This window comes from Callionymus lyra, chromosome 2 (assembly GCF_982586985.1).
Source record: "Callionymus lyra chromosome 2, fCalLyr1.hap1.1, whole genome shotgun sequence".
In the NCBI taxonomy this organism is placed as follows: domain Eukaryota; kingdom Metazoa; phylum Chordata; class Actinopteri; order Syngnathiformes; family Callionymidae; genus Callionymus; species Callionymus lyra.
Genome location: NC_141819.1, coordinates 15810962 through 15825232, shown reverse-complemented (window position 1 = coordinate 15825232; position 14271 = coordinate 15810962). Strand labels below are relative to the sequence as shown.

General features: G+C 38.2%; 1 protein-coding gene across 1 annotated transcript in view; it reads left to right on the top strand.

The window, feature by feature from the left end:
- Positions 1-14271, top strand: part of xpr1a (xenotropic and polytropic retrovirus receptor 1a) — a 58324-nt gene that overhangs the window by 3866 nt on the left and 40187 nt on the right. Inside the window, exon 2 of the mRNA XM_087783686.1 lies at positions 3260-3311. Coding sequence (XP_087639812.1) covers positions 3260-3311 — 52 coding nt within the window. The remainder of the gene's footprint in view (positions 1-3259; positions 3312-14271) is intronic.

The following is a 14271-nucleotide window of genomic DNA, read 5'->3' as shown; positions in this document are numbered from 1 at the left end:
CTTATTACTTTATAAAGTTCTCCCCCGTCTGAAATCTGGACGAACAAGAGGTTACGAAGGCAAAGTCCATTATGACGTAATATGGGTTTCACTCCTCCTCCAGTCAGCTGTAATCACACCCCGCTTTGTTTACACAATGAGTCCCTTGTTGGTGGAGACTTCCTGGATTGATGACACTGCGTGACAACGAGAGATTTTAGCTCGAGAGTAAACAAAGTGTTTTCAGTGGGCGGGGCTTAAGTAAATGTAAAAAAAATGTAAATATTTCAATGAAAAGAGAGTTTTGTACAAACGGACAGTGATGATACAATGAGTACGAGTCCAACATCTATTTAATACACACTTAAATCTACACATCAGTTGACAATAAAAACAAATCAATTGCACATTAAGAAAACAACAATGCATCACTATCTTATCTTTCTTTAGACCTTGAAAAATGGTCAGAAACAATACTCTTATTAAGCGAAAAGGACCACTTTTAGTCATCTCGGAAAGCAAAGAAAACTCCTTAAAGAAACGACAGAGCTTCGGTGGAATGGAACCAGAGACCTCCTACGTTATTTTGCTGCTCCAACACGGGCAGAAATATATAGTTGACACAGAAAACACCTTAATCCTTAAGATAAAAAGCTGAATTTCCACTCTGCAGTTCTCAGGAACAGTTTGAATCCCCAACAATATGATACAACTAAAAAAAATGTTTAACATGATCTATTAGTCTTTGTTTATTGAATGAGTATGAACATGAACAGTTAGTAAAACAAACATTGTTTACCACTCCACAGTGTCCTCCCCCTCGGACTTTGCTTCTCTTTGACGGAGTGTGGAGGGTCATTTAGGCACGCGTTGATCTTGGGCTTATTCGAGGTTCATCCCGCACTAAATGTCACAGAAGAAGACTTTGTTCTCCTTTGGCATTTGTTCTGGAAACATGTTAGAACAAGATTAACTATTTATATAAAAACCTCTAGATGACACAGGACTGAAGCTTGCAGTGTTTGGACTAATGTTACCTCTAGTTAGGAACCATCAGATCCTCTAGTAATCCACACGTCTGCTCGAGATCATTTTCTGTTACTTATCTGAGGAAAAATGTTCAATCTCACTGACAACCCGTTTAATTGTCACTGCTGTTGCTGTTCTTCCCTGCGTACTCTCCTGACCCATGTGATGTGATACTGAAATAGACAAGATGATTAACATGCCAGAAAGTGTGGTCCTCATTATGTTAGCACCTGTGTAGCTGTTGATACCATCAGAGGGTTTATGTATAATTCCTCTTCCGCCATGATTAAAATAGGATGACATTGATGAACAACTACAGTCCATCCTAACGATGCTCTGGTTTCTACTACCATGATGATAAACGACTGAATCGTTGTTTTATAGCGTTACGTTATAAAACGCATAATACAAATGAATCACGAAAATAAGCAATTTTTAAGGTTGCTAGGTAAGATAGCAAAAGCTTTAAAAAAGAAATGATGCTACACTAATACCAGTAAAGCTGGAGTGATAAAAAATGTTGCACTCTCATTTTGGTGGCCCAGATGTGAGACGAGATCGATGACTGTCGAGTCTTCGGTCGACAAAATTCCTCAGTCATTGAAGATATTGATTTGATTGATTGTAAGCACTGAGCACACATAACTTTTTGGCCTGTAATTTACTTTTTCCACTCTTTTATTATAATACATATAAGTGCTTCCATTATAATGTATATTTTGACTTTTTCGGTTATCACAAACACTATAGAGTTTGTAATGAACAAGCATATCACAAGTCTGTCTGAGTGTTTAAATGTATTTAATCCATTCGGTTTGGGATAATGATTCATGTTTTTATGCTATTGATCTCACAGTATGGGTGTATATATGGCGAAAAACACCGTAGTACTGAACCCTGGGTGGTATCTGTGGATTTGTGCAAGCACATTGAAAATATTTCTTATTTAAGAAACAGAAATTATTATTAATACCTGATATTAATATTGACAAGCGGAGATATGGCCAATAACCATTATCATCCACGTATAATGACACTAAGATCAATTTATTGGATAACTGAAAGAACTTTTATGCTTCAAGAGTTGTGTAGGTTCACCGCAAAAGCTAAGTACTTGAAGAGGTTCTCAACACTTTGACATGCAGGATTTCTATCCGCTATGTAATGCTGCATTTTAAAGTCATTGCATCTCAATATATAATTAACAAAAACATTAAGTCACCACAGAAACAAAGCAGCAGTGAATAGATGCCATTCAAGTGAAGGTATGGTGAGGATCAGATGAGGATAAATCTAAAGATAGAAACACTTCATAGTGTCAACATGTTGCCACTGTTACACTCATACAAGTCTTAACTAATGGAACTCCAACTCTCCTGACTCACTCTCAAGTTTCAAATGTTGATGTCTTTCTCTCCAAGATGCAGTAAGTCTCTCATCATGACCATGTTTTGAACTTATTACTTTATAAAGTTCTCCTCCGTTTGAAATCTGGGCGAACGAGAGGTTACGAGAGCGCAGTCCATTATGACGTAATAATGTCTTCACTCCTCCTCCAGCCAGCTGTAATCATGCCTGGCTTTGTATATACAACAAGTCTCTTGGAGGTGGAGAATTCCTGGATTGATGACACTTGGTGACAAACCTTGTTGCTTACCAATCACAGCAGAGTGGGTGTGGTTATGGTAAACAAGATTTAATTAGGAGAAAAACAAAGTGCTTTCAGTGGGCGGGGCTTAAGATCATTTTCTAATGTAAATATTTAAATGAAAAGACAGTTTTGTACAAACAGACACTGATGATACAATAGAGTCCAACATCTATTTAAAAAACACTTAAATCAACACATTAGTTAAACTTTAAAAGGAATTAAAAGGACAATAACAAGAACATTTTACATTTTGGACATTAACTCCTCAAACAAGCAACTCAATCTTAAATGTATCTAATTTTAAATCCAATTATATTGATAATTAAATTAAATTAAACTGTAATGACGCTATCAACTTCCATAAAAATATCACATGATCATGTGCTTTTACATTTGCTTACTTTATTTTGGTCTTCTTTCACCTCACTGGTTCATTTGAGGTTAGATGCTGTCGCTCTTGCATATCTGGAGTGTCTGTGAACTCATAATACCTCAATACTGTTTATGTGAGTTCAAGTATCTTGAATGGCAACTTGATTTCACATCGCTCATGATCGCAGTTCGTATCAGGTTTAAAGTTTTCTTTGTTTCTTCCGCCAGGCGTTCAAGGAGATGCTGTATGCTGCTCAGGACCAGGCTCCATCCACAGAAGGTAAGCCGACTCCTTGTTTGGACATCAGCAGCCGACACACCGGCTCACTGTACCCACCGGCCGCCGCCCGGGGACTGTTATGGCCCCCCAGAATAACATCCTTTTAAAAATAGAATTCCTCTTCCACGAGCTCTGACTCTGCTGACTCACACCACTCTGGAAATAATCGGATTCATGTTTGGACGGAAGAATCATGGACAGTGGGAACTAGTATGTCTTGTTTAGGGATGAAGCTAATACTTTATAATAACACCCTAAAATGCTTAGTTACATCTTGGCGAGTACCTTCTGGTTACACAAACTTTGAGTTGAAAAAGAAGTTGGTCCAGTGCAGCGTGGCTCAGACAAGATAAGAGTGCCGGCTATTCTTAATTCTTGGCTTTAGGCTGCTGCGATATGTGATGCAACGAGAATGCTAACCATTTGTTTTTAATTTTAGATTCTTGTTTAAGGGCGTAAACAACTACCGGCGCGACTTCTACAAAGTATTGAGAAACACTTATTTTAGGAGTCGTCTGCTTATTATTGCCAGACCATCACAAACATCCTTAAGGTAGTTGATGAATAAATGGAAATAATAATTATGGTTTAATGTAATAATAGGATAAAGGAAATCTAAAAACAATTAAGTGTAATCATTTTAATTTTCCTGTTTCATTGGGCGAGAGGCAGGGGACACACTGGACAGGACGCCAGTCTGTCGCAGGGCACACAAAGACACACAACCATTCACACACACACTCATACCTACAGACAATTTCCCCAAGTTCTCAATCAACCTCTGTTTGTTTTTGGACTGTGGGAGGAAACCGGAGTGCCCGGAGTAAAACCCTCGCAGCATGTAGAGAACATACAAACTCCGGAAGAATGTTTTCAATTAATATAATTGTAGACTATGTATTTAAAATTAATATTTTTGTATTTACATGGACTATTAAACATCTGTCGGCTATTAGAAGAAGTGTCATGAACGTAGTTTTTATTTTATCGCATGTGAATTGTGTTGATGCACAAGATTGAGACGTCATGTTATGGATAATTAACAAGAACGCCACGATCGTCTGGTCCTGTGATGACAAATGAGCCGAGCGTCTCCGGAGGATGAAGCGAGTGAGCTAAACATGGAAGATAAATCACCTCCCGTCTCCGCACTAAACACTGATCATCGCTCTCTTGCTCCACCTCTGTCAGCCTGTCACCCGATTGTTGGAAGCTTCGAACGCTCGGAGACGACGTCAATCAATCAGTCCGAGTGTTCGGTGTGTGACTTTTTATGTATTATAAAGAATGACTGAGTTTAAGACGTGTATATCTGGTATTGAATAGGTGTCTAACGCTCGTACTGGACACATATTAACAGAGCTACCAACACTAGGTAAACCGTTGTCGTTGTTAATCACTTTATTATAATTCAACATTTCAAACCCATCATCCGTGTCCATCTCAACCATGTGTACCTGGTAATGTTTCTGGTGGCAGTCGAGCGCCGGTGTAATGAAAACATCAGCCGACAAACTGTGTTACTGCTGAGCGCATTCCACGGTGGCGGCAGCTTTGTTGACTTTTCATGAGAGAAACAAGATTAGGTGGCGCGAAAAAATAAGAGTTCACTGAAGCATTTGGCTTCCCGACGTTCACCCGCTCGCAGTCTGACAGCCGGTGATTGGATTTTAGCTCCAACAGGGTTTGATTTGAAATGGATATTATTTCTAGTTTAACTGGGTTTGCTGGTCGAGAAGTAGATTTCCAGTAGTTTCTTTCACTGTCTTCAGACAAACTGTATCTTTTTCTGTAGTTAATGATGCTATTTCTAGCTTTAAAATGCACAACTTATGAGTTTAATTTATTTTATAATACAATGGTATGATTCATTGTTAAAAAAATCCAAACACTCTAGAAAATACATCTTTTAGTAAGTTATAAGATAATAAACGGATGACGTGAGCACAAAATGCTTTAGAAGAGATTTATGTATTTTTAATAAAATACTATTCTACAATTAATTTTCTTGTGGAATCTTAATAAAAATAGCTTTAAAGGTATGTTCCTACTTTGTTTGTGTGTACAAATAGCAACTCGTCTTGTAGAGAAAACATTTTGTCCTGCTCGGGGGGGAGACAGTTCACTGAGTTTAAAAGCTCACTCATGTATTATTCTCACCAACCCATGTCCCTTGAACTACCTGACAGACTTGTGTGGTGGAAGAGGAAGTAGATTTGGTGAAGAATTCATGTAAATATAATAAATAAATAAAAGCCTTAACTTGTGTTTGTATATATTTTGATTGATCTAGAAACAAGATATATTTCCAATGGTCACCAATGAGATCTATTAATAATGTGCATCTTAAAAAGATCTAATTTTGGGTTATTTAAAGAGGTTTACTGGTTTATGCAATAAAAAATAGTCCTGTAATTCAATTCCAACACAAAAAATGCCAGTTCAACCGATTTCTAATCTTTGCACTTAATTCTTGAAGAGTTAGTGGCTTTCTCAGTCTAGAGCAGTGGTTCCCTAAAGTGGGTCAAAGGCCTTTTCCCAGGCAAAATAAACATTTGCTTTTGTTCTAAACAAACTTGACTCCCAACACGCTGCTAAACAGTGATCATGAGCAGGTTTTAAAAAAGCTTTCCTTCATATAATTTACCCAAAACATAACATTTCATTCGGTCCAAACCATGAAGACAGGAATACTGTGTGTAAATCCTTGTATCGTTAACAACTGCCCAGATCTATGATCACCTGGGCAAGAAGAGATGAATGAACGTCAATAAAAGGCTGAAATTGAATCGCACCGTCGCTGTTGTTCTCCGCCACTGTGTCTGACCTTTCACCCCTCGTTAACGTCCTTTGTTACGAGTCCCGCTTCACTGGTTTCAGGGTAATTAAAGACTTCATCACAATAATGAATGGTATCTAGACTTTGGTGCTGAAATGACTATATAAAAAATTGTCTCACAGATAATAGTGAAAAAACAATCCTTGTTTCCTCTTCTTTTACAAACCTCTTGTCGTCGGAAATTGAACATGTACGATGCCGGTGCCCAACATTATTTTGAGCATTCATTCCTTCACGCTTTCATCCGTTTATTCATCGATCCTTCCAGTCATTCAGGATGTTATCTGTGCACAACTCTAGGATTCCAGTGATAAAACGAGCGGGGTGGGGTTTCTCCATCATCAGATTCACACACACACACTCACACTCACACTCACACACACACACACACACACACACACACACACACACACACACACACACACACACACACACACACACACACACACACACACACACACACACACGTGATGCTTCACTATTGAGTTACAACTCAAGAGACCAGGGAAGGCACTCATTGAGCCCAGAGAGGGCTTGGATGTCCGAGGGTGAATGGATCGAGCTCTGGACGTGAACGCATGGAAAGAGCGCACGTCTGTTCTTCTCAATGCATTTCCACAAACACACCCCGGACCTTCCTGTGGCTTGGCTGCCAGCCCTATTCCTCCAGGGCTTGTCATGTTTTATGCAGTCAAATCAATAACGTTATAAAAGCAATGGTGAGAAAATAAGAAGCTGGCTGTGCTTAAGGCAGCAATAAACAGCTCTAGTGTGGCCTTTGTGAAGAGGCGGAGGCCCCAGAAGAATCAAATACTCCAGACTTGGAAATGGTTTTAAACGTTCCTGAGATGGAGCCGCTGGTTCCACAGTGGGTATCTGCTTTTTTCATATGACGGGTCTTTTGGAGGTGTGGAATGTAAATCTATGGGATGCATTATATGCCAAAAAACAAGCGATAGAAGATATAAAGTAACAGGACAAAAAAGTATAATTACGCCAGGACACAAAAAATGAGCTAATTAAAATGTGTTGTATTATTTTAAATGTTCTATATGTTTTACTCAAACATTTCTAACCTAAATCATAAATATAATCTTCTATTCAAGCAGGCAAAAAAAGTTAAAACTCAAACTTAAAAACATCTAATAAGGTACATGATGATAAATAACAACAGGCCTGATGAGAACTGAGAAAAAAAATCACACTTTTATTTTTATTTCTTCTAGTCAGAATTGAATTTCTGGTCCTAAATAATCACATATTTTCTCAATAATCCGTCCAGATTAGCACAATATTTCAGCGCTGCAGTGTTTATCACCTGTAACATGCATCACTGCAGGGGCACCTGGTTGGGCAGTGGACTCTCGATACCTCTGTCGCTTATCGCTCCCGCTTCGCCGCCATTTTGTCTGTGTTTTGAAAAGATGACGAGAAAATAATGGCAGCCCCGATTGTTATTCAGACGGTGTATTTGTGAGGACGGCTGTGATCGGTGGATTTCTTATGGAAGACGATTTTCACGACGATTATCAGATCGGCTTCTAAAGCACGTCTACAGCAAATACCTGTGTAAAGTAGAATTGAAAAAAAGTCTTCTTTGTTTTAGAGATAATAAAAGAAGGGTTGAAATTTGACGCCTCTGTGGCAGGCGAGGTCAACCACCCGCGCCTGCATTATTAATGATCTCGGACGGATTTGCTGATTCGGCTTATTTCAGACACTAATTGTCACTGAGGTTACACATGCCTGCTCCCAATAAACAAAATCAGATTAGATAAAATAAACATATCCACTTCAATGGCTGACTCAAGTGTTTTATGCTGAGAGCAAATTTCACCTTCTTTTGTCGCCGACTTTCGGGTTGTGATGTAATAAAACGTAGTAGTAATAATACTGAGAGTGCACATATGCATTTATATTAGAATATATTGTTGTTTTAATTAACTTTTTCTTGTTAATTTGATTATTTTCATCTTTTCTGTATTTTGTTAGATCATGAAAAAAGATACATTCATATTTTTAGAGCAAACACGAAACACAAAAAACAAGCTTAGACACATAAAGTGTGATTTTTGACAGCGAATGGACCAGAAAATATGACACCCTTTTTATTTTAACATTGTTAATGAACAAGGGAATGACTATAAGCATTTGAGCCAATATCGAACAAAAAAATCACAAATTTTATTTCGTTTATTTCTGTATTTTCATTGAAAATTATGTGATTTTTTTTAGAAAAAAAATAGCTGTGCAACTAAAACAACATTGTTTAAAAGATGTAGTTCATTTATTGAAAGATTATTTTACTTTAAGAAACATCTTATTTGTTCAGGCTTTTTCCTGATTTTCTGGAACTCCTGTTGTGTTATCAGTTTTATCTTGATCTTTAAAGTATATACTTTATTGAGTATTGTTTTGATTGTTTGAGGGCTTTGTGACCCTGGTGTGGAAAAACGCTATACAAATAAAAATGACTTACTTAATTACTTACTTGAATTCGTACACTTTTAAGTATGTAATTGAGAAGCTCTGATGGATCAACCATTTGAAAAGATCTTGCTTCAGGGTTTTGGAAATTTGAAAACAGGGTGGATTAGACTGCAGATCAAGTAAAGCATCTGAGATTTCCAACTGCTCTTCCAAAGTCTGAGGCCATGGTTTTTTATTCGGGGAAAGTTCCACTTGGTAAACCGTGCACCAGGTTGTCCTGTAGTTACCGTTTCATGACCATACCATGGTAGGAAAAATATGATAAAACCAGGATAAGAAACAAGCCAGCCAACACCAGCCTACAAGTAAACAACACCTTCTTGACATCCCGAGTTGAAGGGTCTACGGAACACTGAGCCTGCATCAGGATTTGCAGTAAATCCAGACGAGTGTATAGGGAGCGAGAGAGATGGCTTTTGATGCAGCTGTTTCTTTGAAGGGGCTTCTGTGGGTATTAGAGGGGAGGGGAGCAGGGAGGGTCGGGGTCAAAGCCCAAGGTTGCTCTTTCAAGGTCTCCAACCAATCAAACGAAAGGTAATGATCGATGAAAACGGGAGGAAATTGATGGAGAGAAATGCTGAAAATGAATTGAACCAGGATGGTCAATGACCAGCACAGAGAGAGAGAGAGAGAGAGAGAGGGGGAGATAAAGGGGGGAGACAGACCAACAGTGAGTGGGAGGTCCCTGGGCTCATCACCAATGCATGCTGCCCTGCATTAGCACCCCAGCCGTCCTGAGAAAGAAAAGCTGGAGACGGAAGATTCTTGATAGTCCATCCATCCATTATTCATCCGTGAATTAGATCCTGCTTGAATGAAGCAGGAAGGAGGAAATGGAGGGAGAGAGAGAGAAGCGTTTGGGTTCGGGCGAGGAGGATGTGGTGTAGGAATCCCTGTTTTGGTGGAGGGTGAAGAGTTCAGAAGATTGACTCCTGGAAGATTGAGGGAAGAACGGTTTGTCGGATGTGTCGGCGGAAGAAATGGTTGTTGGTTCTACAGGTTAGATGCTGAAAGCAGGTCAGCTTGTTACTCACACATGTGTTCACTCCATGTTGTCTAGACAGAAGTGCAACATCCATTCAGTGTTTTTAAATGTGACCCCGTCGGGAGTAAATAAAGACACACCAGCAGTGGAATGATCTGGCTTGTCGCCCGGAGATCATGTAGGTGGATCACGGCATCATCTGTACAAAATCCCACTCATCCCGGGCCCGGTCCGAACGGGAATCATCCGTCGAGGATAAAGGGCTTTGGTTTATTTGTTTAGCCTCCGCTCGGCTTACAAATGATCATCTTAACCTTCATTAGGCGGACGGTTAATGTTTTTAATTTGCCACGAGAGGCCTTGCAGAGAGAGTAGTTACATCACATTTGTTGCTACAAAATGCTATTGTTTACAGAGAGCAGGCTTTATGTAAGAAAAAGTAAAACAAGGATGTCAAGAAAAGCACTAAGACATCACATACCTCTGCCAAGATGCAAATTACACACTTTGTCAAATCGATAAAAACAACTTTTCATGATTCACGATAATTAAAAAGACATATTAACCAGAAGGCCCAGGAAGATTCCTAATGTGTCAACACTATACTTACATTATTATTATCATCTAGCAACCCCAGAACAATTCACCAAGATTAATGACGTCACGTTTTGTAACTTACAAAGTTAATGTACGGGACTACTGGTTAGGTTAGGTCGATCTCAAAGGCTCTCACCAAAATTATTTAAAAACAACTCAAAATGAAGAAGTGCTTTGTGAACCAATTTTGTTCATTTCTTTCATATGGACCATTATTCCATTATGACGTAATAATGCCTTCACTCCTCCTCCAGCCAGCTGTAATCACGACCCGCTTTTTTTATACAACGAGTCCCTTGGAGGTCAAGATTTAAGGGATTGATGAAGCGCAGTGACAAACCTTTGTTTGACCAATCAAAACAGAGTGGGCGTGGTTATGAACAAGATTTAATCTCCAGAAAAACAAAGTGGTTTGAGTGGGCGGGGCTTAAATTCACACTTGAATCAACACATTATTTGAACTTTAAATACGTTTAAAGCTATTTAGACGAAATCTTGAGGTTATAATTAAGGTTGTAGTCAAGAGAACAAAACATGTTTTTAAACCTATAGTTTCTATCCTCATCTCTCTTCTATAGAAAATGAAAGGCTGTTGAACAGACACACACACACACATATTGACATACGGAGCTGAGTGCTACACAGTGTGGGTGTGATGCGAGGTATTGTCGATGACAGCGAGGCCATATGCTCTTGTACTTGTGGCTCTTTCAGTCCTTGGATTCTAAAGCCAGTGGAAACAATGTACCAAACCACATTTTTGATTGATTCTTATCACACAAATACAGATTATATATGCTTTGATGCGAGTTAAAATGGTGTAATATAGCGTGCCTGTGTCTCAGTTTGAATGTGGGGTACAGTTAGACATGCAGTCAAGAGGGATGAAAGAAACGGGGTGAGGGTGTCGGGGCTGCGAGTGAAGGAATAAAGAGGTGACAATGACAGCTGTGCAGATGGAAGTAGAGAAGAGGTGACATTGGTGGTAATTGAAGGACGGTCGGCCGGAGCCTCGGGGACACACCATGTCCTTCAAAGAACAGGATTTATTAGGGGAAACCATCCTTAAGAAAATTGCTATATCTATTATTAGTTTGTTGAATTTTAATCTTCTGATTCTTATCAAAGTATAGATCCAACCCTGTATTGTCTTCCTCTAATCTAAAGGAGGAAGAGTCGATCAATAATTTATAGCTATTGTCTCAGCCCGGACAGCCGGTCTGTTTCATATTAAATGTTGAATTATTAACAGTGTGTGAGATTGAAAATATGATGAAACTCCCTCCTGGTGCTTCTTCCTTTAAAAAAAAAAGCTTACTCTAGACAGCCAGCTTAACAAACACAATTAAAAGTAAGTGATGATTTTATTGTATTGATTCTAGAATCCCCCACACTGTCTTCTTCCTCGCCACGAGACACTTTAGAGCGTTTTGGATTGAAAAATCTGGCTCCTGGAGTTAATACAGTAACAGACGATAGTTCCGTTGACAGAGAGTTGTGGGTTTACTTCTGTAGTTCTTAGCGAAAGAGTCGGTAAATGTTGGTTTAGAATTATCATTTAATCGTTTATTAAAAGCTGCAACAAAACAAATTATTTTTTGCGATTAAAATGGATTTTTTAATGTGAAATATCCAAGATAAATGGTTCATAAATAGATTACACTCATGTAACTGCCAATTTTTGCTTTAATTTATGTACATTGCTAGACATGTATAACCATATAATGTTAAATTTATGATTGAATGTTATCCATCTTTGTTATATTTGTGTGTTTTTCTTTATTTTTGTCCATTTAATTTAGTTAAAAAAGCCAATGCATGTACAGTTGGTCACTGTCTTTGTAAGAATGTCAATCCTAACTTGTGCATCAACAATAAATATGCATTTGTGAAAAAAAGATGTCCCTTGCTGCTTGCAAATACATTTTTCATCTGGACCAGTTGCTCCAGAGAACATCCATTTTTAACGTCATACGTGATGTATTCACCATAAATAATGTGTCCGTCGTCTCTTGACGCCTCGGCTCGGATACGAGAGTCTGATAATGTTTTTTTTTATATTCACGTCACGCTTTAAATCTCGGCATAATTGACTCGTTTTTACCGCCGAGGTCCTCGCTGGCTTCTGCGACAAGAACAACAGTTAGTCTGAGATTTGCATTTTGCCTGGAGGTCAAATGGCACAGCTTTCTCCTGACAAGTGCCATCTGATGATCAGGGCTCATAATCACTGCATTAGTATGCAGCTCCGTGGAGCCGGATGTTTGTCCTGCTGGCACGAGCCATTTGTAACAGGATTATAGGAACGTTATTGTTTGAGTGTTTCTTTCATATGATGATATTTGTAGCAACTTCAATGAGCTTCGTCGCCTCCGAGTTCCTGAAGAAACTATGCTTTAAAAAATGGTATTTTCTGATTTTCTTAAACGATAAATAAAAAGGGAGCCACTCTTTTTGGTGTAAGGTTCTCTCGAATGACCTTACAAAGCTGTTCCCTGGTTACCATGACATCAGAGAAAGAGTCCAGAATCACTCCAGTCCCTCTTTGTTTCAACACTCTGCACCGAACACGAGAAAGGTTGTGGGGTTTCAGGCCGAGGTTGAATTTAAATAAAGATGGATGGATGGATAGACTTTATTGATCCCTCTCGAGGTCTCCTTCAGGAAATAGTTTTTCCAGCTCACAGCAACACAGACGATAGATTCATAAAAACAAAAACAAGAATAAAGTGCAATAAAAAGAAAGTGCAAGATGACACAATCTAAATCTAGAGATAAAAAAACATAGTTAAAAGAAATTATAAAGAAAAACATAATCTTTTCACTCCACTTCTGCCCCCAAACTCAGAATTAAACAATCTAATAGCACGAGGAATGAATGAGTCCCTGAGTCTATTAGTGTTGCATCATGGGAGGAGCATTCGTGCTTCATCTGCTTCTCTGTTCACTGATGACAGTGTTCAGAGGATGACTGTCATCATCCACGATGGACAGTGGTTTGTCCAGTGATCTCCTCTCTTCTGAGTCTAGCTTCATCGCTCTAAATCTGTGAAGAGCTGAGAAAGTTTTTGACCTTCAGCTCTCATGACATCTCAACATTAAGTTAGTCCAGGTTTTTTCACACTTTTTCAATCATTGAAAGCTTCTTATCAAACTCAAAATAATCGACCTACTACAAAAATGCAAAACATACATTTGATTCTTAATATTTACAATGTATGTGTCTGTCATAACCACATTAGTCAATAAAATACCACACAATTAACTACCTTATTTACTGAACTATAAGGTTCACTTAAAAGAACCACACAGTCGCACTGCTTAAGCTACTCTCCAGCTTTAAAACTCGGACACTGAAGATGAAGAATTTGAGGGATGTGTGGACGAGGAATGAACTGAAAAAATAAGTGTATTGTGTTGAATTTTATAGGGATTTATAATTGATATAGTTATTTTGAACACGCTTACGTTTGATTTAGTGGTATGAGCCTTTTTGTTTTATGTGTTACAACCGTGAATGAGGTTGAAAGTTAACGTGTTTAATAAAGTTCAACGGACTACCTTATTTTACTTTTTTGTTTCGCTTAATTCGCCTTATAGTCTGCTTCGTTTTATAATTTAATTAACAAATCTGATCACTATCTATCTAAACCATGTTAAACCTCTTGAACACCCCTTTTCAGTCATCTCCACCTTTCCCCCCCGTCTGCACTCTCTTCTTCACCTCCTGTTTTTCATTCTTACCTCGACCTGAGGATACATTTATAATTATATAGATTCATCAATGAAACTCTACACAATTACATTTTCTAACAACAGACCACATTATACTGTTGTGAGGAGCCTTTAAGTAAAAAAAAAAGGAGAAACTTAAACTAAAAAAGGGAAGCATAATAAAAACACTAAGAAAGTAGAAAAGTACATTGAAAAATGTATTAATATCATGAATGATGAAATATAAAAACTATTTTATCTGATTTTATTTAATATAATTTAAATATATTCAGTATAACATGTAAAGGTCTAAAAGAAAACGTTACATAAAGCTG